This window comes from Anguilla rostrata, chromosome 5 (assembly GCF_018555375.3).
Source record: "Anguilla rostrata isolate EN2019 chromosome 5, ASM1855537v3, whole genome shotgun sequence".
NCBI lineage: Eukaryota > Metazoa > Chordata > Actinopteri > Anguilliformes > Anguillidae > Anguilla > Anguilla rostrata.
This window is the reverse complement of record NC_057937.1, coordinates 37,841,990-37,865,955: the sequence shown is the minus strand read 5'-3', so window position 1 is coordinate 37,865,955 and position 23,966 is coordinate 37,841,990. Positions and strand designations below refer to the sequence as shown.

At 43.8% G+C, this 23,966-nt stretch overlaps 3 protein-coding genes across 3 annotated transcripts; 2 read left to right on the top strand and 1 right to left on the bottom strand.

Moving 5' to 3' along the window:
* The first annotated feature begins 260 nt into the window (after positions 1-260).
* On the top strand, positions 261-10,429 carry ulk3 (unc-51 like kinase 3). The gene is made up of 17 exons (XM_064336093.1): positions 261-582; positions 728-904; positions 1,295-1,435; positions 1,660-1,780; positions 2,262-2,357; positions 3,421-3,564; positions 3,920-4,002; positions 4,471-4,626; positions 5,121-5,226; positions 5,507-5,547; positions 5,829-5,931; positions 6,162-6,226; positions 6,538-6,616; positions 7,190-7,230; positions 7,830-7,877; positions 8,018-8,081; positions 9,392-10,429. The coding sequence occupies exons 2-17, from the start codon at positions 806-808 to the stop codon at positions 9,406-9,408; spliced, it is 1,404 nt and encodes a 467-aa protein (XP_064192163.1). The 5' UTR covers positions 261-582; positions 728-805; the 3' UTR covers positions 9,409-10,429.
* A 1,363-nt stretch (positions 10,430-11,792) lies between these two features.
* LOC135255220 (golgin subfamily A member 6-like protein 22) lies at positions 11,793-15,098 on the top strand. Its single transcript, XM_064336090.1, has 5 exons — positions 11,793-12,201; positions 12,629-12,707; positions 12,930-12,983; positions 13,419-13,493; positions 13,590-15,098. Exons 2-5 carry the CDS (start codon positions 12,648-12,650, stop codon positions 14,871-14,873), a joined length of 1,473 nt encoding a protein of 490 aa, XP_064192160.1. The 5' UTR covers positions 11,793-12,201; positions 12,629-12,647; the 3' UTR covers positions 14,874-15,098.
* Positions 15,099-17,090: 1,992 nt separating this feature from the next.
* LOC135255219 (complexin-3-like) lies at positions 17,091-22,387 on the bottom strand. Its single transcript, XM_064336089.1, has 3 exons — positions 21,772-22,387; positions 18,375-18,462; positions 17,091-18,055 (listed from the first exon to the last, which is right to left on the bottom strand). The coding sequence occupies exons 1-3, from the start codon at positions 21,933-21,935 to the stop codon at positions 17,831-17,833; spliced, it is 477 nt and encodes a 158-aa protein (XP_064192159.1). The 5' UTR covers positions 21,936-22,387; the 3' UTR covers positions 17,091-17,830.
* Positions 22,388-23,966: the final 1,579 nt, after the last annotated feature.

Here is a 23,966-nt window from a genome sequence, read left to right as displayed (position 1 = left end):
TCTTGCCTAAAAGGCGATTTATGATGCAATCCTGAGTAATGTACATATCCCTACAAGAGCGTCTGAAGTCACAGACAAATAGGCTACATCATTTCAAAGATTTTTATTAATTTCCAAATTACAGTTATAATGCGACTACACCAAAAAAAGTGATGCAGCAATTTCGACGTGGAACGAAAACTGCACACAGACCACACAACAGTAACCCCATTTCACCAGTAGGGGCAACACTCCATTTTATCCTACCATTCTACAGTGAGTCAACATGATCTGTAGTTGTCAGCGAGCGTGTTTTACGTTGGAGCTGACGTTAGACACATTCTCTTTCTGCAAGAGAATTAGATAATTTGGCTATATTAGTGCAAACGCTGATTATTTAGATATTTATATTACATGTGTTGGCTTGTAAATAATTATCACAATTGGAAAGATGTATCTAACTAGCATGACAAGCAAGTTAGCCTGGCTGGCTAGTTAACTGAAAAGGTTGCTATCTATCCAGATCTGTGTAGCTGGCTAGCTAGCAGGTACGGCTAACCAAGTGTGTCTTATGGATAGTTAGCTACCGTTTATGTATTTGTGGTGAGTATCATATCTGGGGGTGTATCGTTATGTCGGAAGTTGTACCAAACTGTAACGTTAGCTATTCAAATAGTTATTCACACCAGTGTTTACCAGGAAGTTGCGATGTGACTCTGCAGTTAACCACACTTGTATTTACGTACAGCGACAGTAACTTCCCACTGCTTCAAGGAGTCCACTGAGAAGTCGCACAGGTACCCGTCGGCAAGTTGTTAAGTGCGGCATGGCTTCGAGCTTCGCCCCGCCGAAACTGGCGGACTTCATTCTGACTGAAAAGCTGGGCAGTGGTACCTATGCGACAGTTTACAAGGCATACCGGAAGGTTTGTGACACACCCCCTGCTTTCTATAAAATTCCTGATATCTAGATGTAATTATCCAGCTTGCTGAATTAATGAAACGTAAATAATAAAGTAATGCTTAGAGTAATTTCTTATCATTCAATAGGAGGAATCCGTTTTTGTTGATTTCGTTGTGATCCACATGCAATTCGCTGCCGACAATGCACCTTTGATCTAAGCAACAACACATGTCCCACTGATTAATGCGACATTACATAGCCATAGCTAGGACTATGTTCTACTGTAATAATGTAATGCCTAAAGTTACACTGGATGACCTAAGCTACATTCCTGCTTGCTGCTGTGGGCCGTTACTGTTGAGTGCTCGTGCGCATTGCTTGAGTCATGACGACCTGGCTGGGTCTGTTGCAGGGCGACAGCCGGGAGGTGGTGGCAGTGAAGGTTGTGGGGAAGAAGAGCCTGAACAAGGCTTCCATGGAGAATCTACTGACGGAGATCGAGATTCTGAAGACCGTGCGCCACCCGCACATTGTACAGCTTAAGGACTTCCAGGTATACGATAGTACCCCACTCCTTTTTACCCCACAACTGAACGCCTCCCTTCTTATTGCCCTTACAAACACCCCCCCCCCCCAACTCACAGTCACACGTTGTGACACTGCGTCACTATGCTCCCAATCCGGACTTCAGTCAGGTGTTTTAAAGTTGTAACCCTGGTGAACTCACTGTGGTAGTTAAGCTGGATGTCCTCTCTTTCTCCGGAACCTTCTGTACAGTGGGACAGTGAGAACATCTACCTGATCCTGGAGTGGTGTTCGGGCGGGGACCTGTCGCGCTTCATCCGTAGCCGCCGCCTGCTGCCGGAGAGGGTGGCCCAGCGCTTCCTGCAGCAGATCGGTGAGGCTCCGCCCCCCCTCGAACCCCGCCGTCTCCTCAGCCTCCGCCGTCCCTGCACCAGCCGTTATTTTGGCTGCACCCCACGGCTCAGGGTAACGGGATAATGACATGGTGCGAATGTGCTAACTTTGAAATGATAAGGTGCAATTACACGAGCTTCCCCCAGAGACTGCGGCTACACCAGAAACAAAGAGCAGGGTAGTTGTTACGCTGAAATTAAGCGCTGTCGGAGCTGTCAAGGGCCACCCTTGTGTCAGTTTAAACCACCACTTGTTACAGGGTGCCAAACGCATTGTAAACAGGTTCCCTGTCTTCGGCTTTCTCCCTGTCCATTGTTTGTCTCGCTGAGCTACTTGTTTTGACCCAGATCAGAAGTGTAATGGCCCGGTCTCCCGCCTGCGCTCTCTCTCTTTCTCTTTCACTCTCTCTCTCTTTCACACACTTTCTCTCTATCTCTCTCTCGCTGTGGCGGTGGAAATAGCCTGTGCGCTACAGTTTCTTCACGAGCGCAACATCTCCCACCTGGACCTTAAACCTTCAAACATCCTGCTCAGCGGATCAGTGCTCAAACTGGCAGGTCAGCAGCTCTTCTACACCAGCACTGTTCCCACCACCTCACTGTAACACTCACACAGTTCCCTACACATACATGCATCCACATTACTCCAAACAGCTCATTGTTATAACAGTATTACTCAAACCACCTCACTTATAATAGGAAATGACTCTGTACACCTTACATATAATACTCCATACTCCTCACATATAATACAACATTACTTTGTACACTTGGCATGCCGCACAACATTACTGTGTACACCTCGTACAGGGTATACAGCAGCATTACCCATAACTCCTTATTTAGCAAACGTCACGCCCTATTGCTCCCACTCTTTGGGACTGATGTGTTGAGATTACTGGGTGAGTTCTCTGTAGTGTGCGAGAGGAGTTGGAATGTGGGTGTGACATTGATGTGAGTGTGGGTGGCGAAGTAGCACAGGTCAAGGAAATGGCAGCGAGGGAGTTATCTATTACCATATTTAGAGTGTGGCTTCAGTGCACTGCTCTGGCATTTCCAGTGAATCGGTTTCATTTGCATTAATGCATGGGCGTTGCTTATTTTCTGTGTTCATAAATGTTTTTCATGAAGCGCTCCCGGCCGCTTTGCGTCGGGGCGAATGAGGACATCGGAGGCTCGCCCGGGAAAGGCAGTGCAGTAATGCCTATGATTCAGGCCTCTGAGGCGAAGCTTTGTGTTACACTGTGTTTGAGCTGTCAGCACAGTCAGGATTGTCATTACCGTGCCAACACAGCGCTGTTTCACCCTGACACGTTTGTGCTTTTGTGTATGTGGATGTACGTGTGTGTGTTCGTATGTTTGTGTGCGCGTGCGTGCCTGTGTGCCAATGTGTATGTATGCGTGTGTGTATATACGTGTGTGTGTGTTTGTATGTGCATACGTGCCAATGTGTGAGTATGTATGTGTGTTTGTGTGTATATGTGTATCTGTATATGTATGCGTGTGTGTGTGCGTGTACGCCTGTGTGTGTGCATGTCTGTATTTGTGTGTGCGTGCATTCGTGCGTACGTCTGTGTATGTGTGTGCGTGCACGTATGTCTGTGTCTGTGCACGTGTGCAGATTTTGGCTTTGCGCAGTACATGTCTCCCTGGGACGAGCAGAGTGTGCTGAGGGGCTCCCCGCTCTACATGGCCCCGGAGATGGTGTGCCGCCGGCAGTACGACGCGCGGGTCGACCTCTGGTCCGTGGGGGTCATTATGTACGGTAAGCCTCCGATACGCTCGCGTTCTCTGAGCACCCCCTTCTCTTTCGCTCCAGCCCGTTTCCGTTTCCACAGCAGTCACAGAATAAAATTAAAGACGTAGGGGGATCATTTGTACAGAATGTGAAGTGAACTGGGGTGTAATATTAGACCATCAGGAAGATCAAAAGCTTCTCTGGAATCGTAGTCGAGTGAGATTATCCCTCATTAACACGTGTATGCTGACCGGATGGATGGCGGTATATACTCTCTGTGGTCTTGTCACATAGCTATTGAATTTCATATCTGATTCAGCTGTACCACGCAAGGACAGAAATGAGTCATTTCTCACATGTCCGTGTCTGTGTCCTTGTTCAGAGGCCCTCTTTGGACGCCCGCCCTTCGCCTCTCGTTCCTACGCTGAGCTGGAGGAGAAGATCCGCAGCGACCGGCCCATCGAGGTTACACCGAGCTTTCGCTGGATCACACTACATTTATTCCACTGGATTACATATAACTGCATGTTCACACACAAGGACGTGCTGGGTGTATTGCTTACGCATTTGAAGAATAACACATACGCAAACACAAACACACAAACAGCTTGAGTGAAGTGTCAATTCCAAGAAACAGTCTTGTGGTATTCAGGTCCTCTGTATTGACAGGCTTTTACCATAAGGGGGAGACATACATCTCCCATACCGTGTATGTTGAGTATACAGATTGTCTGAGGTGTTGAGGGTCTCTGAGATTGTTGGTGATTCAGAGTGAGACAGGAGTGACTACGTTGACAGGTAGTCACTCATATAATTTCAGGAAAGTCAGTTTTGAGTGAGTGATTTTGAAAGGTCCTCTTGGTTGTGGGAGCTGTATTGGTATTAATGTTGGGTATGGTGTTCCAGTGGGTAACTGACGTTGGTGTGTTCCAGCTGCCAGCAGGAGGAAGAGTATCCCGGAACTGCAGAGACCTTCTGCTGAGGCTGTTGGACCGGGACCCCGACACCCGCATCACCTTCGCCGAGTTCTTCACGCACCCCTTTGTGGACCTGGAGCACATGCCCAGTGCAGAGAGCCTAGGGAAGGCTGTAAGTCTCTATGGGTGGGGGTGATCTAGAAGAGCCAAAATGGCCACCAGTGTTTCTGAATTTGGAGAACGCTGTAAGTCTCCATATGTGAAGGGGGGTCTAGGAGAGCCACCATTTCTGAACCTTGCCCATTGCCTCATCCTCCTTCCTTTACTCTCTCAGTAAGGAAGGAGTGAGAGCCGAAATGGCCGCCAGCATTTCTGAACCTTGCCCATCATCCTGTCCTCCTTCCTTTACTCTCTCAGTAAGGAAGGAGTGAGAGCCGAAATGGCCACCAGCATTTCTGAACCTTGCCGATTGCCTCATCCTCCTTCCTTTACTCTCTCAGTAAGGAGGGAGTGAGAGCCAAAATGGCCAGCAGCATTTCTGAACCTTGCCCATCATCCTGTCCTCCTTCCTTTACTCTCTCAGTAAGGAAGGAGTGAGAGCCGAAATGGCCACCAGCATTTCTGAACCTTGCCCATCGCCTCATCCTCCTTCCTTTACTCTCTCAGAAAGAGCTGGTGCTGCGGGCGGTGCAGAAGGACCAGGAGGGGGACAGGTCTGCCGCGCTGTCTCTGTACTGCAACGCGCTGGAGCACTTCGTCCCAGCCATTCACTGTGAGGGCAAACCCAGCCGCCGGCTCCACACCGTCACTGACACTCCCACTCAATTCAGTACAGTAGATTCAGCTCAGTGCACTGACAACAGGTATTGCAGTTTTCACAAAGGCAATAAGAGCCCTGGAGAAATTACCATAGAAACACTTTGGAAAATGTGTTATTAGGTACTGTGAGCTGTAGGCTGCTATTGTGTATGTTGATAGCTCATAACTGAGTACTAACACAGATAAAGCCCAGTGAATTTGACTAGTAAACTGTTGTCTTCCCCCTACCCCAGATGAGACGGACAGAATCCGCAAAGATGCACTGAGACAAAAGGTGTGTGCCGGGATGCGCAGTCATAGATATGTGGTCTAAGGATTCAACCAAAGGATTTAAATGGTTCTTGCAGACAATTTCAGTTTTGGTACCATTTTCGACATTAAAAAAGCAGTCCATCAAGGAGTATTTTTGTTATCGTTTTCAGATATGAAATTAACATTGGGTAAGAGTTGTGTATTGCAGGGTTTGTGCAGTGTTTTTTTATGGAAGGTGTGTGTGTGCGTGCACGCGTGTACACGCGTGTAATTAGTCATTAAGACACACCTAATCTCCTGCAGGTCAATCAGTACGTGTCTCGGGCAGAGGAGCTGAAAGCGCTGGTAGCATCAGACAACAGAATCATCTTTGAGGAGGCCAGGTCCTCCAGGGACATCCTCAGAGGTAACGCTAATTATTTTAATTCCGCCATCTCGACAGTGCCACTGTAATCCGCCTTAATTTGTAATCCAGTGCGTTCGCTGCGGATTGTTTTTGCTGAGCTGCTGAAAGTTCTTTGAAGGACAATAAAGTTTTTTGAACAGTATAAATCTACGGTACTTTGATAGATTGCCATTGTGTGTCAGTCTCTTCCGGGCACCAGATCTGACCCCGACTCTCTCTCCTCTAATTAGAGATGTGCCGAGACCAGCCCCGCTGGCTGGCGGCTCTGGACGTGGCATCGGCTGCTGCGGCCAAGGCAAGCTGGTTCAGGATCCTTGGGGTAGAGGGGGCCCAGATGGCGGTCGCAGTGCCCTTGTTTGAGCCATTTTAGATTACGCTGGAAGTAGGTTGTACTGAAAGGGAGCCACCTGCAGACATTTTGGCTCAAACCGGCAGTGAACCCTGCAGATGTTTCCATCCCTGAAAGAGGACCCGAGAGTGGTTGTGGGGGATCTAGCTCTGTAGCTGCACCGACTGTTCTTTTGCATGTTAGTGTACTAGCTGTTCATGCTTGTGCAGGCCTTGGCCTCTCCCTCACTTGTGTCATATTGCCCTCTCCTTTCCCAGGAGGAGAGTGGGATGGAGGATCAGGACACCCTGGATCTGTATCAGCAGAGTCTGGGGGAGCTGCTGCTAGCGCTAGCTGGTGAGACCCGCCAGGCGCCCCACGTCTGTCAGCACAGCCGCCGCGTTAGACCGAGCTGCTCCAGCCCTGCGCGTCTGAGGGGCGGGGTTAACGTATTAATCAATGCATTAACACAAGCACGTGTCACTCTCGAGAACAGTTGGGCAGGGGTGTATAACAAGGGCCAATCTTCTTCTGGATTTTTTGCCGAAGATTTTTTTCTGCTCTTAATTTTTTAATTAGTTCAATCATATGTTGAAATGACATTTGTGTAAGCTCCAGCTTTAGCCGCACACTGCAAGTGTATCCTAAAGATTTTACTGTGCTCAAGTACAGGCCATACTGTACGATCATATTTTTACCGTTGGTCCTCAGAATGATTAAACTGTTTCTGCAAGGCTGCTTCATGACTGAGCTTGCTTTGTGTAGGCTCTACCCAAGAATTTTATGAAAGTGAAGTCTCCCAGATCTGTACAGTGTAGATCGTATACTGCTGTTTTTGTTATGCAAGTAAGGAACATTTGAAATACAGTGATGCTCTGTATTCCCCCCCACTCCCTCTCTCTCTCTCACTTTTCTGCCTCTCTCCCGCAGCGGAGGCCCAGGGCCGCCGGAGAGAGCTGCTCCACAGTGAGGTGGGTTCTCAGGGGCCCATCCAGGGACCACACTCATTAAAAAGAAGTGTTTAAAAAAAGCTTTAGTCTAATTCAGTTAGAGTGCGGAGAGGCAGTCCACACACACACACACACAGACACAGACATAGACACACACACGCAGGGCCTCAGTGTGGACATTACAGCAGCCTATAACCGCACAGACCAGCCCAGCTTTACTACACACAGGCATTATATTCGTACAACAGGACAGACCTCTCCAAGTGTACTACACACAGTCATTAGTACGACAGCACAGACCATCCCAGTTGTACTACACACAGTTATTAGCACGACAACATAGACCACCCTAGCTGTACTACACACAGTCATTAGTGCAACAGCAGACCACTCTAGCTGTACTATACACAGTCATTAGTACGACAGCACAGACCACCCTAGCTGTACTACACACAGTCATTAGTGCGATAGCATAGACCAGCCCATCTGTACTACACACAGTCATAACATCAGTACAACAGCACTTGCCTTTCTTTATACTGGCTGTGGTCAGTGGGGTCAGCCAGTTCAATTCTTATTGAAAGTGTGACCAGTGTCTTTGCATTTTCTCGCTTTTACAGATTAAAAGGCTGATGACCAGAGCTGAATACCTCAAAGAGCACTTGAAGGTAGGGCTTCGAACGAACGAACATGTAGCAACTAGTGGATGGCATGGCATTTGGATTTAGAGAAAATTCAGCTGCGTGTATTTAACCGCTCCAGAGATCTGTGCCCGTTTGTGAGCGCCAGTGTGTGTCGCACCTTTCAGATGCGGGAGGCCCAGACAGACGCGTCAATGGACAGGGAACCCTTCTCGGAGTCGGTTCGGAGCAGTGAGTATCTGTGACCTGCGCTCGTGACTGGGCTACGCTCTGTGCGCATCTGAGGGCATCAGCGCAGAACGCAGCTATGAGTGTGTGTGTGTGCACAGGCAAACCTCTCATCGTCATTGTGCTATGAATGTGTCTCCTCTGTGTGTGTCGCTATTGCTATCAGATGCACGTGTTGCCGTGTGTGCACGTGTGCACAGTACGTATATAAAGCACATAAATGTGTAAAGTACGTACTTTATATACAGTAAAGCATATACAGTAAATCCTGTAAATTTGGGTTCTGTACATTTTGATGGTAATAAATGCAACAGTCTTGTGGTATTATAATAAAAGGGAAATGAGGCTTGGAATTGAATGTGAGAGGTAGGGACCCCCTAGTCATTACCCCCATGCAGTCTCCTTCCTGACTGTGGTGCACCAGCCGTCACATCCCCTCAATTCCAGCAGCTCTCGTAATGGCCGCCCTGCTCTCCTGAATCTGCCACACCTGCCTTCCCTCGTCGTCAGGGCTCTGCGGGGACCTCGGTCTGCTCTTTTCGCCAGTCGATATGTCAAGAGGGAATCGCATCCGAGCTGTGCATGGCTAGCCTACTTCCGCACCTGGGTTCTGTTCCCCAGCCACACGCAATTAAATCAGTCACAAGACGGCTACCGTGGTAATGCAATGTGTTGTGGGTAGTCTTCAGAGATGCCCTTCCGCAGTGAAACTCTGGACCTTGTCGTCTGAAGTGATTCCACTGTTGCGCCATGTCTCTCGCTTGCCCATTATGGTCTGGCGGGCGCCACGGCGACAGCAGCTGAGGGGAGGGAGGGTTTGTGGAGGCACAACCTGGCTGTTTTTAACGACCCTGCTTCCTCATCTCATGAGGGACTAGTCTCCTGTTATCCTGGAAGCCAGAAGGCCACTTCTGTGGGCTCAGAGCCCCAAATCTCAGACCTGACATGCTCAGGGGCTGTGCTGAGGCAGGTGTTCTCCTTAACCTGAGTGCGTGTTGTGACCCCTGACCTTTGAGCCCTGACCCCTGCAATCTCAGCTGCTTGGTTGGTGTTTGGCTGAAGTGTTCGCTTGGGTAAAGTGTGTTTGTGTGTGTGTGTGTGTGTTCGTGGGGGGGGGGGGGGGTGGAGGCTGGAGTCTTCATAACCTTTTGTGGAATGAGAGTTAGGTTAAAAAAATAAAAATAAAAGGATCTAACCTGACATCCTCCCTTCCCATGTTTTGGCTTAAAGCTGAAAGCCCAGGAGTCATTATGAAGATGTGGAATGATGTGTGTTTACTGTCTGATATTTGATTCTTTGTTCTTCTCTTCCAGCCTGCTGTGTACAGTGAACATTGGTCCAGGCCTTGGGGACAGCATTGCGCACCAGGAATGTAATGTGCCAGAACCAGGCCAGTCCAAGAAAAGAAGCTGGATCTACCAAAATTCACTGCTCAGGAGCTGCCAACCCCTTATGGTTCTCCACAAACAGCAGAGCCTTCAGCTCCCTCTCACTGTCCAAACCTTACACAGCAAGACTAAACGGTCTAGAACTTGGAACTTAAAACTCATTGCTCATTACATGTCTGTCTCCATAGCATTTGTAAAGGTCTTACTCAAGATGAAAGATGATGTATTTGCTGTCAAGCTGCTAACTCAGTAGTCATTTGTAGTAGTTTCCCAAGGAACTGATGGCTGTGCATCTGAATAGAATGGAAACTGACCCGTGTAAATGCTTTCAAAAGCCCTCCGTGGCCACCCCTGGCTGTTCCATTAGCTCACGTACACAGACGCACGCACGCACGCACATGTATCGCAGTAGTACCATAGTCCTACCACTGTGTGTAAAGTAGAATGCCAGTCACAACCCTTGAGCGGAGCTACACTACTGTGTCGCAAGGGAAGACATGCTTTTTCCTTATTGGTTTACTTCAGACTTTGACACAGTCCAACTGACAAATGCGAAACGGTGAAGCCCAGCACTTTGTACAGTTTGAGCTAATGTACAGTTTGATCAAGCTGAGGGCAAATCTGCTGTGGTTTTGGTGTGTGCCTGAATACTACAGCTCTCAGCTGCCCCCTACTATGATAAGAGAATACAGCTGTGAAGAGGCTTAACTGTTATTTATCAGTATACTGTTGCTAGCATCCTCTGAAAGGGAGTATTATTCCATACAACAGTTGAGATTTTTAGGACTTGAAAATTCCCTCATCTGGCAGAGGCAACGCTTTAGGAAAGCCTCTTTAACAGCTCAGGTCTGTTCATCACACTGGTTGTGTCATGTTCGTTTTACAAATATGCTTTTTAAAAAAGAAATTGATTTGCTTATGTAATGGAATGTGAATTTGAAATAAATGTGAAATTTAACAATTTGCCTTATATTCAAGTGTCTCAATTAGTAAATAAAAGCTCAAGTCCCAGTGACATAATTTCAGGAAAACATTCAATGCCCCTTTTCTTGGCACACCGATTGAGCCATTTTGCTCTGTTATTATTGTTTGTTTTGAGTTTCAGTACATAGAGTGGAGGTAAGTGGACATCCAGTTATTTATCATGTCACTTGAGAACGGGCAAATGCTGGTTACTTAGTCTGACAATGGAAAGCAGCATAGTTATCAGAAAGATTAACAGATTGGTGTGAGCAATATTGTGTCATCTGATGGCAGTGACAGGAAGTTGGAGTTGGTGAGAATATGCATGGTTTAAGATGCTAATGAGCTATATGATAACTCTCCAGGATGGCACATTTACAGCATGATCCAGAGAATTGGTAGAAAAGTTTTAAAAATGTCAATTTGACAAAACAAGTGTCGTGAATTATAAAAACACGCAAGTGAAAATATTTTCACAAGTATTTTATTGAATGCCCCTTGTAGTGTAGGTTTCTGTTTAGAATATGGTTTTGAGATTAAGATTCAACACTCCTGTCCTCTACAGGTTTGAGGAGATTAGGAGTTTGAGTTCCACCACATTCACACTTCAAGCATCTTGACCCATTTGACCATGATAATGTCAAGTCTCCAACGTGCTGCAATTATTTTCATCATTGAAAAATCTAGTAAATGTGCTTAACTAAAACATGACCAAATGTTACATTTACGTTTTTATGCAATTAAGGCCCTCGTGATTCTCAACAGTCAGTGGACGCCTTTGTGAACGATGAATCTGTTGTTTTTTAAAATCTTGTTTAAATACTCCACTCCAAAAAAGGAACCTCTGAATTTGCATGATCCCGTCCCCCTCAGAGTCCTTTCAATTCTCAACAAAGCCGTAGCAACTACAAGATATTAAAGCAGGGAAAAATAAGTAAAATTCGAATAATATATATATTTTTTAAAACGTACCTTGGAGGAGCACGGGTAGGCCTACTCGCAGTTACAAAACGCATTTCTGTTATAACTAACCGCATTGCGCAGTCGCGAAATTGGCTATACAAATTTCAGAAAGCAAGGTGCTAACATGCTCAGTGATCTATACGAATTACTCAGAGAATTGTTTTTGAATTTCGTATTCAAAGAATTTGCTGCGATATACAAACTCCATTCCTAAGAAGTGCCAAAAAGCAATGTTTCCTTGAAGTAAGGAACAGGGGAGTTTTATAGAGCTTGACACCTGCAATCAATAAAAAGCTGTAATCAGTTCACAATTTGTCAAATAGGCGTGTTTTAAAATTTGCCTTACCCCCAAGTGAATAGCCTATAAATCCAACCGCAAAAAACAAACAGAATGGCACACAATAGGCTTAGTATAGGCTAGCGCAATTTGCTATCATACTTAAATACTTCAATAATAATCAATATCAGAGAGGCATCCTTGCTTGCCGAACGATTTAAAGTTCTGATGGTATAATGGTGTTTTTGTATTGATAAGCATATATAGGCCATACGTAGAACTTTTTCAGCTTATTTCACAAAATAATGAATATGTGCCACGGTGTGCAAATAGCTTTTAAGCATAAGGGTTTGCTTTTATTTAAATAAAAATGCCCAAGATTTTGTCAAATTTGTCTGTGCCACAAGTAACTGTGATGTGTTGTGATGTAACAAAGAAGCAACATTTGAAATTCGAAAACAAGCGTAGTGTAAAGATAAACGTACGCATCTTCGTTACCAAAACGACTACAAAAGCGAATCCTCTGAATCTGGTAAGCAAAATATTGCGGCTAATACGGCAGTTTAATTGCAACAGGGATTTCGGAATTTCAGGGCGATGGATTATTCTGAAATAAACGGATGAATTAATTACTGTTCGTACGTGATAATTTAGCCAATACAATTCGTAAACTTATCTCTTAGCTAATTTTGGAATTTTAGTGATATTTTAAATGACCATTACGTAAAATTTTAAAAAACTTTAAGTTGGTACAGCGAACACATTTTTGTTATTCATTCAGTCGCATGAACTGTTGTTCAGAAAGAAAGAAGAAATAGTACTCAACCCGCAAGCTACTCTGTTGCTGTTGATACAAAAAATATTATAGAAGGCGAACAGTTATTTATACTATATAAAGACTTATACTGTATGGCTATGAATTACGCATAATTAAAAAAAATATATGATATGCTTTTTAGAATAACTTTCTTTACCACCATGAGGGGTAAATCGGAAACAGAGGGAAATGCTTTGTACACCCAAGATCTCCAGAATTCTGTGAGTAGCTTCCCAAATTCTGGGCTTTCACATAAACATATTTTGAATTCTTGTGAGGCCTATATTATCTGTCTCCCTTTTTTTTGTAAAAAGCTATTTTTTCTTCTGATTTCACAAATGAGCTTTCTCCTTCATTAATATAGCTGAATCATAGAACCAGTAAGCTATGCTAAAGAGCCTGCAGAAATCTTGGTGTGTAAATAGGTTCCATTGTGTGTGTAGGTACAAACAGCAAGTGGGGACAATGTGGAAGGCAAACATTCAAGGAAGTCGAGTGTAAGTTGGATGCTTTTAAGAAGGTGCTGTGAAAAATATATAAAGAAATTATGACAGAAGTTAACATTTGAAGAATGTATATATCATTTTGTATGGTGAACAGATAATGACTGATCTTTTTACAGAAATACACTAAATTATTAGCGTGACAGTATCAAACAGGCTATGCTAAACAACATAAGTAGCCTAATAGAGTGAGATTTGAAATACTTCTTGAGAGACTTCCCAAATGAGTGTAGTTTGCACTCTCTATGACTCACTGAGCCAAATTAAATATAGTATTTTTCATTAGCGAGAAAAGCATCTTTGCCTGTTAAAACAGTCAGTGATTGAAATCACATGGTAGCACCACCCATCATGGTCACTCCTGGTGCTTTGTTCTCCCATCATTGGTAAACATATTAGTGGATATGATCTCTGATTCTTGGATTTCAGCCCATCAGTCTGGACAAGACAACCCAGATGGAGAAGGTTGAAACTCTTGTGCAAGGCCCTGCACGATGGCACCTGGTAAGACCACCTGAACACAAAACTTCTCTTTCTCCTGCCAGTTCTTGTGGAAGTGTCTGAGTACCAAGCTCAACATGACACTTTGTGTTTCCACAGGCTGTGGAGTCAGAGGGCAGAACCTCTAGTGCACTCACAATGTCGGAGGACCTGTCTCCTCAGAAGAAAAAAAAGAAGAAGAAGAAAGAGAGTGCAGTGAGAGAGGCTGCTCAGCCAACAGAGGGAGGGAGAGAGGCAGAGGTGGCAGAGCTGTTGAGGAAGATTAAGGAGCTACAGATCCTGCGAAAGTCGGAAAGGGAGGAATGGAAGCAGGAGAAGGAGAGAACAGAACAGGCCAGGGAGGAGGAGAGGAACAGGTGGAGGAATATCAGGAGGAACATGGAGAACACTATGGAGGAGCTGGACTTGGAGAAGATGCTGGTGCAGCACCTGCGCAAGGAGGACCAGGAGAAGTGGTCCAAGACCACCAACAGCCTGCTGAACCAGCTGATCATTGAGAGGGAAGCCTGGCAGATGGAGAGGGGGCAGACAAACAAGCATCGCCGGAAAGCGGCAGAGGAGTGGAGGAACGAGATAAAGGAGAAGGACAGGAAGATAGCGGGGCTGGAGCTGGAGCTGAAGAAAGCCCTGAGCCAGATGAAGGAGAACAGGGAGGCGATGGAGAATGAGAGGAGGGAGATGGAAGCCGAGTGGGAGGAGGAGGCGGCGTTGCTTCAGAAGACGCTCCGAGAGAGGGACCAGGCTGTCAGGGCGGAGGAGAGGATGAGGGAGCTGGAGAGGCAGGAGAGGGAGAAGAGGGCAGAGGAGGAGAAGAAAGCCATTATTGCAGAGGTGAAGATGAAGGAGGAGAAGAAAAGGGCTAAGGAGGCAATCATGACCCAGAAATCAGAGGAGCGACGGTGGGAACAGGAGAGGCTGGAGAGGGAGAAGGAGGAGAAGAAAAAAGAGAAGGAGCAGAAGGCCATTATAGCGGACCTGAGACGAAAGGAGGAGGAACTCCTGAGGAAGCAGAAGGAGATGATAAGGATTCAGGTAGCAGAGGAGAGGAAGAGGGACAAAGAGCGAAGATGGTGGAAGCTGGAGGAGTGGAAGGCCACAGCAGTAGAGAAGAAAGCGAGAAATGAGACCAAGACTATGAAGGATGAGAAAGAAAGAGAATGGTGGAAAGAAAAGAAAAGAAGAAAGAGGAGGAGAATTAGGAAATTAGGTGTGCTTGAAAATGAGACAAGAGAGGAAGATACAGAGTGCTGTCAAAGGCTCTGTGTTCGTATACCTATCGGAGATAACAAGACAGAGTACTGCAACTACTACGTTAAAAAAGTGAACCATGAAAGTGAACCACCAAAAAGCATAAAATCACTTTGTTATGGATTGATTCATTAGATACTAATGTACGGTATATAATATAAACTTTAAATTAATTTAAATATAATACAAATGACATAAATATAACCATTCAGTCTTATTTTGTGTCCATATTTCTGACACAGGTCAAAATATTTGCTAACTGGGGCATGAATCCAACACAGTTGTATCCTCTCAAATGGGTATTATGTGACAATGTTCTGCATTGCTCATTTGTTTGAACTTATAAGCAATATTAAACAAAGTAATTTACAAGCAATTTCTTGCCTCTCGGCCTGTTTATGGACTTTACGTTAGAAGTGTTTTTCACTTAAGGTACTTGTTTCTTTTTACTTGTTTTTAAATCTAGGATGCATATTAGTGTACAGTATGCCTGTATTACTGATAACTACAAATGAATACTGTAATTACGTTCTTTGAAATCTCAACAGTCACTCCCTACATCTCACACGCAAACCCTCCCACACACATGCAGACAAATGCACACATACACATGCACACACACATACACACACACACACACAGGCACACCCACATGCACACACACATGCACACCCACACACACAAACACATACACCCACATGCACACACACACACAGGCACATAAACACCCTGGGATGGGGAAGATGACAGAAGGCAGGGGTTGTCAGTGAGGCCAGAGTGACTGACTAAATGTATGTTACTGCAGTAATAGCTACAGTACATAATGAGAAGCAGGATCTCCTAAAGGTAATTGACAGGCGCAGACCAGGCCCCTGAGCAAGACGTTCCTTTGACCCAGACGCATAGTGTGACCAAAAGGAAAAGGAAGGAACAGCAGAGGCCGGATGGAGAAAGAGGGAGAGGAAATGAGAAAGAAAGGAAGATTAGTCAACTAAAGTGGGATGGAGATTACAGAAAATCCTGGAGTAATACTTGGCAGTAGAACTAGAGGGCATCAAGGAAAATAACATCAGTATCAGGGCTGTTTAACAATGGCCACATATTTACAAGAGGACAAAGAGAGTTTGCACACATATGCCTATTCTTCTATAAACCAAGGAGAACACACTCCTTTGTTTGGCAGGCAGAACCTACTGCATTTAATCTATTAAGAAACCAGAGCGATCTGTTGCGGCTTCCATTGCCCTTGAAGAGCAACAGTGTGTGCTTTTACCTTCAGCTTAAAATCAACTAATCAGATCCAAGAAAATGGGTGAGGTTACTGTAATTAACTGCTTTGTTTTACTATACAGTAAGTTCTGTGTAACAGTGAAAAACCGGAGCATCTTACATCTCTCCAGGGTAAAGAGTAAATATTTTAGTTGTCATTGATCACTGTGATAGGCCTAAATGATCACAATCGCAAATATTAAACACATCACAAATCTACAATCTAAAACATGTATCTTAAAAAATATGTTTATTGTATTTTTTTAGTCCAACAAAAGTCAAGGGCTTCTTTAATCATTCAAAAATCAAGTTTAAAATGAGAACCTTCAAAAAAAGGTTTTTAGAAAAGAATCCTTGGTTGCATAACCTGAAATTGTATTCATTAAAACCATTAGGCCTATGAAGTGGGAGTCAGTTCATTTATGGAGGGTTGCTCAACATTTCCACCTCTGTGCCAGGTACATAACAAAAAGAGCAGGAAATGTTATTTCTTTCCTTTTCAACTAATTGAAGCGTGATAATCAGTCTGAATAACACATTTAAGCAAATATTTTTCATATTCACATATATATAGTCAATTTAATCAAACTTTCATCCTAAATTCATAATGAACTGTAAGCATGTTTCTAACAAATGTGCTATGTCCTTTCTGAAAGATCAGAATGTTCCTTTCTCAAAGTCTGATTAGATTGCATGCCACCTCCCTTGTTACCAGACTGTTAGTACAATGAGTGGCAGAATGTAGAATTATGGATAGGGTATGACTAAACTAAAACATTATGGGTACGATTCCAAGGTGGGGTGCTGCCATTGTACCTTTGAGCATAATAATTGCTTTAGTAAATATCCAGCTGTATAAATGGATGATTTAAAAAAAATGTAACCGGTGTAAGTTTCTCTGGATAACAGCATCTGCAGTAAATGTCCTGCACATTATCAGGAATTTTGTGAGCATTGCCGTCACCTATTTTTGACATTTGCAACTTTCTTTGCTCTAAGTGGACAAGCAACCTGTACTACAGTATGACAACCCACAGAATTGAACCCAGTCTTACAGACCGCTACCCCCCTCCACAATTAAAATTAGTGAAACAAATTCGTTTTAATGAAATGCCACAGATACGCACAAAAACACTGAATTTGCAATTTGACACTTTTGTACATTGTGAGGCCCCTACTCCGTGATCTGTGTCCTCACTAGTCTCCAAAAAAACATTTACACAGCAGCTTTACTGAATTCTGTCGTAATACAACAATGCTGACATATACCAATATACCTACAGGAGTGTATGTTTGTGAGTGTGTGATTGTGTTTCTAAATATTGAAACCAGTACTATCACTCATAGGATGACACCCAAAGACAGCACTTGACACATCATAGCAGCTAAACAATACCAAACCACCAGCACAAAACGGTATTATTGAAATGGCGGATTTATGGGTGGGGTTAGGGGTGTCAATTTAACACGTGGAAGAGATCATGGGACCATGAACACAATGAGCTACAGAGCACAGGCAGTAAAGAGTAAATGGGCAAAGGTGGCAAAAAAAGCCTGCAAGTGGGCAAGATTTCTTGTGTATGTAATGTTGTATGTAACCCCAACCTCCTGGAAGTGTTCTACATGTCTTCATGGAGGAAACTATACATACCTGCCTATAGCCTCTCCACTGGATATGTGTGCCTTCAAAGCTGTGTGCAACTGTTACCATGTGATCACAAAACTGTGTGAGTGGGGGGAGGTCAAAAGGACAGTGAGTGACGGTACGGAGCGTTGACTGTGGGCGAGTGAAATGCAAAGTGTGCTTCTGGGCGGGGTCAAGGTCACATGACAGAGCACTTCTCGGCAGACTGCTTGAGGTCCTCCAGTGTGGACTGGGCCTTGTCCTTCAGCTGGTCCAGATCCACGTTCTGGATGTTGGTCAGCTGCCCGATGACCGACTGCTTGTGCGCCTCCTCCTGGTTGTCCTCCGCGATCATCTTGGCTAGCTCTGTGGGCAGCTCAATGTCGTCTCCCGCCTGCTGGATCTGAGTCTCGTCAGTCTCGTTCTGACAGAGGGACAGGGGACGGAAGGGGAGAGCGTGAAATGTGGAAATTGGGTGAAAAAGAAAGGAACAGAAATGAAGAACAGAGCAAAAAGAAAATGTGGCAGTGAGACAACATGGCAGAAAAGAGTAAGATTGTGTAGGGCAATGCACTTGTTTGTTAACTGGGAGCATTAAAAACTTTTTCCTCCAGAGCAAGAGCAGGACACATTGTTTTTGATTCAAATGGGGGAAAATATGTATCCAGACAAGCAGAAGATGTTTTATTGAATGTTTTCTACAAATAAAAATAAGTTATGGATGGTATAAATGAATTGCTTACCTTTGGCAGCCTGTATTTTTCCCGAAAGTGACTCCTGACTGTGGCACGTTCTGCTTTCTTCTGGGCAAAGTTGGCATCTCGCTCCATCCTGGGAATAAAACCATTGGTGTCTTCGGATATGCAAAGCTTTGGAATATGCTTTTGGTGAATACAAAAGTGTATCTTTAGCCATTTTTGAGTTTTTGTCTAACATGGACATGAGCAGTGTGTGTAGGTGTGTGTGTTTTAAAAGTACCATTCCTTCATTTATCTCTCAAAACAATGACAACTTTGCTGAAGCTTATTGGTGCATGTCTACAGTTAAACGTCTAGACCCATGGACAAGGGTATCTCTTTGCTCCTCATCAAGACAGCAATTCATTGTTTTTTATAATCTCACTTTTGATCAAACAAGGGATATAAATCTTAAATAAATCTGTGATGAAATTGTGATGTGAACCACACCAAATTTTATTGATGAATACAATACCGTTTAAACACACCTAAAGCTATGAGACCAGCACTGAGCATACTCAGTAGACCATACAGTCCACGCAAGTCCACAAAGCACAACGTAGTCTAGTCCAGCACAGTAATGTAATGTAATGTAGCCCAAACCTACATAAAGCAGACCAAAGTATAAGAAAGGAAATACTTTGCAAATAGTACAGTATAGTTTAACTCTCAAAATGAGGAATAAGACTAGAGATATGGTGGAATGTGAAGTGCTAACTTGTTTGAACCAATAGGAAGAGTTCCGTTCTCCTCTCCATAGCAGAACATAATGGTTGGTCTAAATGAGCACTGCTACGATATGGTAACTCCACCCGCGTTGGCTTCATGAAGACACAGTCCCATCACCACAGATGACAAGACAGCAATGCAAAATTCTGCCTAGGGGAAACAAAATACAAAAGCACAACAAAGAACAGCTGGGGGGGAAACGTCACGGCTTAGGAGAATATAACATTGTGCAGAAGAGCTCTGGGTAAAATTGATCCATTCACAGACTCCTTGTGCAATAAATCTCCAGCAGCACCAACTGCCTGACATTCATCTATTTGGAAAGGTAGCTGTTTATCACTCTCACACTTAGCAGTTTGCCAATCTTGACATTTTTGGATTCTTCAGACTCAATCCATCTGCAACACTTTTTGGAAGGCCAGCAAACAAATCCATTGTACAAACTGAAATTATATCACTCTTTCTGTGCCATGGTGATTATTATGAAACTTGTTCCTATCAATGAAATGATATGGAGTAATTAATGCTAGAATACCTACTTGTCAAAATTATTAGATTTGTATTGCTGCAGGAAGTATTGTAGTGCCTTCAACATCCAGAAGGGGGCAGTAAAGAAACAACTTCAGAAGAAATTTACAGAAATGATTACTGTAAGATGTTCTTTATTCCAGTGGTTGGCATTTCTCACAAGTCACATACCTTACAAAAGGATGGGTATGATATGTTAAATCTAAGCTTTTGGTACATGCACACTTATTTGTGAACAATATCAATAGAGGCCATAAGATTCATAATCAGTCATGCAGGAGGGATAATGGTAAGGGACAGACCCAACTAGCGTGCAAAATGCTGATAATGTTCAACGAGATGTCTGAATGAGAACATGACTCCTGTTAGTGGGCTCAAACAGGGAAGTGGAGCAGCGATGGCACAGATGGGTATTAGTGGTGAAGGTGTTACACTTGTGAAATATGGCATGAGAGCCTAGAGGATGCATGAGTGCCAGGCGCAAGACACCAAGCAGCTGATGTTGCTCTGCGTTTGGAGCTCTGCCTTTTCATTTGTGCTTAAAAGGGGAGTGGTTCTGTCTCCTTGCATTACATTAGCTGGCCTGATTTCCTGACCTCCTGTCTGTGTGGTTGCTGATAACATGTTAGCTGCCTCACCAAAAGCAATTCAGTAAGCCTTGTGCATTTGGCCTCAGGCTAACTGAAATCACAATACCTGAAAATCTTGATTAGTTGCGAAATGCTATAGTACTATTATGTACTATTATTCTGGTCTGTGCTCTGAATAATCAAAATACATATGAAATGCATATGAAAAAAAAATCATTTTTTCTGAGCAAGCAACGAAGCAAGCATGTGGCTGGAGGGAGAGAGCGCATGTTGTGACGTGTTCTTGTGTCTGATGGTGCTGTATGGTGAAGCTTGCGGACAACGCCATGCAGTGAGGGTCAACGCAACGGCTTGCATGGGGCGCACGTCCAATATAAATCCGTGTTCAGGCGCGATGGCCGGCATGTACGAGTGATGATGCTGGACTGCCGGCGGGTAAGCCAGTATCCATGGCTAAAATAGTTCATATGAGTCATGTGCTTTAGAAGTCGCAGAAATACACCAGCAAGGATGAGATGCGTGTATTCGAGTTATTTCTGCTAAGAAACGTAATAGGCCGACTTGAAAAGACTAAGACAAGATGCCCACATGAAGCCACAGTCCGTCCAGTTTGTCAATATATCGAAGCGTCTCTAAGGAACATCCTGGTTTTACACATACGCTACTTTTTAGCCAAGTCAGATTACAGGATTGAGAATTTAATTAAATGCAACAGAATCTCTGGATTTCAGCGGAGAAAAAACACGTTCCCACGCAGGATCACATCTTCAGTTGCTCAGTTTAACACCTAGCATGGGGGTATTAGTGAGCGAAGAACATAACAATAACAATATGAACTTCACACTTCATATTACTATCAGGAATTGCATTACATCATGGGCACCTAATTCGTGTCTAATTTGTCTCTTACCAGATAACAGCCAACCCCATTTTAATGTAGGCTAAGTAATTAGTTTCGGTATGGTTGCATCTCCTTGCCCTAATCTTTTATATGCATTCATTACATCAGGGACGAAAGAATGCGTACCATGTTAATGATCGTAACCCTCTGCCAAAATCTCCTTATGTGAAATACAAAGAATAGCTAATCTGTGAAAACATGTGACATCGACTTTTCCAAGGCGCATATTAGACTAGTTACTCGCGCCTTGATAAGTCAATTTGTTTCCGTGTGTGTTTAACGCAATTAGCTCTGACTCTGAGAATAAATTACATTATTTACAGTGTTTGTTTTGCCCCATAATTCTTGGATTTCAAGAAAAATAGATGGCCTAATTCCTACTGTACATGAGTACTGAACGGAAAAACCCCCTGAGAGCGCAGCTGCTACGGCGAGGTGAGCATGGAATCTGGATCGCCTTGATGCGCACGGAAGCGCGAGGCGGTTTAAGAAATAGCAGGACAGACATGCAAAACACACAATCTACAGTCCAGCGCTGGATGTTCACGATTCATTCCTCTGATCAATTTCTCACCTCAGCCGACAGGAGTTCGCAAACACAACTTGCGTTGCCATTAAAACTTACACAGTAAGTGCTAACGTAAACGTTTCTTACTTTTCCTCCACCAACTGCTGTTGGTATTGTTCAAACTCCTCTTGTGTCATTCCTTTTGCTGCGGCTTCCGTCTTTTCCCCTTCTCCAGCTTTCATCTCTTCTCCTAAACCGCCAGTCAGGTTCTTCAGTTGTCCCCCCACCATGTGTTTCACCATGAAAGCCATCGTTTTTCTTCTGTTGATCTCTTGCTTTTGTAAAGAAACCGCTTTTATCCCGGGTGTAAAATAAGTCCAGTATCAATGTGAAGAACGGGTTTTTAGAAAAGAATTCGAGCTGTGCTGCTACAGGCTGATCTCTAGATAAATGATAACAGTGTGTTCATATAAATCAAATTTAAAACTGCGTTCCGCGGATGTTGTCCCACTAAGATTGAAGTGTTTAGCACCAGTGCTAACGGACAGCTCCTCTTTGCTAGGGAAGATGTGAATTAACGGGAAGCTGCGGAAATCAACTTGAACCAGCAAGTTTGTCAGTTTTTCTCACCAATCCTATTTTGTTGGCTTAAGTGCTCGCTTGGATGACGTTGCTACCGCATATGGCATCCCGTGATTCGCCCTCCGATTATAACTCACCATTGTTCAGATCAGCGCTTCTCACATTCAAAACTGTTTCAGGCAGTGACAGACACACGTGACCTGTCAGAATGTTTCTCGTGGTCGGAAAGGGCGCTTCGTAGCCTACTATCACAGCAACTGGGACAATTTCGCTTTTAGAAATCTTCTAGACGAGTGCGTCGACATAATACTCATAGCACATAATCGCATAATGATTACAGAATGTGCACCCGTCCGAAAAACGTGATCTGTATGCGAGCTTATCACTACTAGCCTAAATATATCCAGTTGTGGACATAAATAAGTAATAAATAAACAATAAATAAACAAGCCACTTGAAGAGTCGACGTGCAGCTGTCTGATTAGCGGAAATAAGGGTCCGAACTGGTGTGTATTTGGTGTTTTTAAGGTTCTGATACTTAACTGAGTATTCAACCCATAAGTGTAAATAACAACACACGCAGTCTCTCGCGCTCTCTCTCAACAGACTGAAATTAGTATTGTATGATGAACTTGGTGTTTTTTATGGTCTCAAAGCAAAGGGGGGGAGAAATAGGATTGGATGTTAATGCACTAGAAAAGTTCTAAATAGAGGGCCTTCACAAATGGAATGAATGACATTTGCATTGTGATGTACACAGCATGACCAAGAGACTGACTGACAGACTGTTCCACTTTCAAAGGGATTAATAGAGAGAACAAGTCTAAAAGCACTCTGCTGAGAGTGTAATGGAGAGGTGTCAAAGTACCTTCAAATCCAGTCAGAACTTCAAAGAGTCTTTTTTTCTTGTTATTTTATGGATATGAATTCTAGAAACAAAAATAGCCAATTGGAAAAGAATTGCAATTTGAGGAGATCAATTCCATTTTAACAGCAGAAAGCACTGTTCTTTATAATGCAGAATCAGATTGGCAATAAAACAAAGCCCAGAACAGCTGCTAAATATCTAGAGCTCCATCATACAGGCAACAAACTCAGCATGAGTTTTCCCATTAGGTCATATTTAACCAGGACATATACGATGAATTAACTACACACTATATTCAAGAATTATTTGCAAATAGTAACATTATATTTTATGCTAAATAATCTTGAGCAATGAAACAGTGATGTGTATGGATTGTGGAAATGACAGCAGTGTAGGCTAATTCACTGGTTTCATAACCCCAGCGAAACCAGGGAACGTTCTCACCTCCATGACTTTCACAGCTCACGGCAGTTAAAGACGTGAAAATAGAAAGACACTTGAGTTTTACTGTGAATACAAGCGGAGCAGAGAACATTCTCTGCCTTCTTTGATTGTAAATCAGCATTACAGCCTGTGACTGAAAATGCGCGAATTCAATCTGCAAAGTGTGAAACCGGCTAAAACGCGAGGGACAAAAAAAAAAATGTTGATTTGAATATTGTGCCCCATGCTGCTTTCAAATGCAGATCCGCGACTGCTGGCTGAGGAAATATTATATATAGACTGTGTGCTGAACATTAACATCTGCAACAGGCATCATGTGAGCAGTACTCAAGGACAGGCTGACATATTTTCTGTGGTGCTGAACAACACTTATGTCAACAGCTTCAGAATTGACAAGTGATTCATTAGTAGAAGTAGTAAATGATTTACATGTCAAAGTATGTATGGT

Excerpts from the sequence above, each read along its gene's own strand:
- ulk3 (XM_064336093.1), top strand. The coding sequence starts at position 806 with ATGGCTTCGAGCTTCGCCCCGCCGAAACTGGCGGACTTCATTCTGACT. Across the intron at positions 5,227-5,506 it reads CTTCGTCCCAGCCATTCACT|ATGAGACGGACAGAATCCGC; the intron begins GTGAGGGCAAAC and ends CCCCTACCCCAG. Across the intron at positions 5,932-6,161 it reads CTCCAGGGACATCCTCAGAG|AGATGTGCCGAGACCAGCCC; the intron begins GTAACGCTAATT and ends TCCTCTAATTAG.
- LOC135255220 (XM_064336090.1), top strand. The coding sequence starts at position 12,648 with ATGAGGGGTAAATCGGAAACAGAGGGAAATGCTTTGTACACCCAAGAT. Across the intron at positions 12,708-12,929 it reads CCCAAGATCTCCAGAATTCT|GTACAAACAGCAAGTGGGGA; the intron begins GTGAGTAGCTTC and ends TTGTGTGTGTAG. Across the intron at positions 13,494-13,589 it reads GCCCTGCACGATGGCACCTG|GCTGTGGAGTCAGAGGGCAG; the intron begins GTAAGACCACCT and ends GTGTTTCCACAG.
- LOC135255219 (XM_064336089.1), bottom strand. The coding sequence starts at position 21,935 with ATGGCTTTCATGGTGAAACACATGGTGGGGGGACAACTGAAGAACCTG. Across the intron at positions 18,463-21,771 it reads CAGCAGTTGGTGGAGGAAAA|GATGGAGCGAGATGCCAACT; the intron begins GTAAGAAACGTT and ends TTTTATTCCCAG. Across the intron at positions 18,056-18,374 it reads AAAAATACAGGCTGCCAAAG|AACGAGACTGACGAGACTCA; the intron begins GTAAGCAATTCA and ends TCCCTCTGTCAG.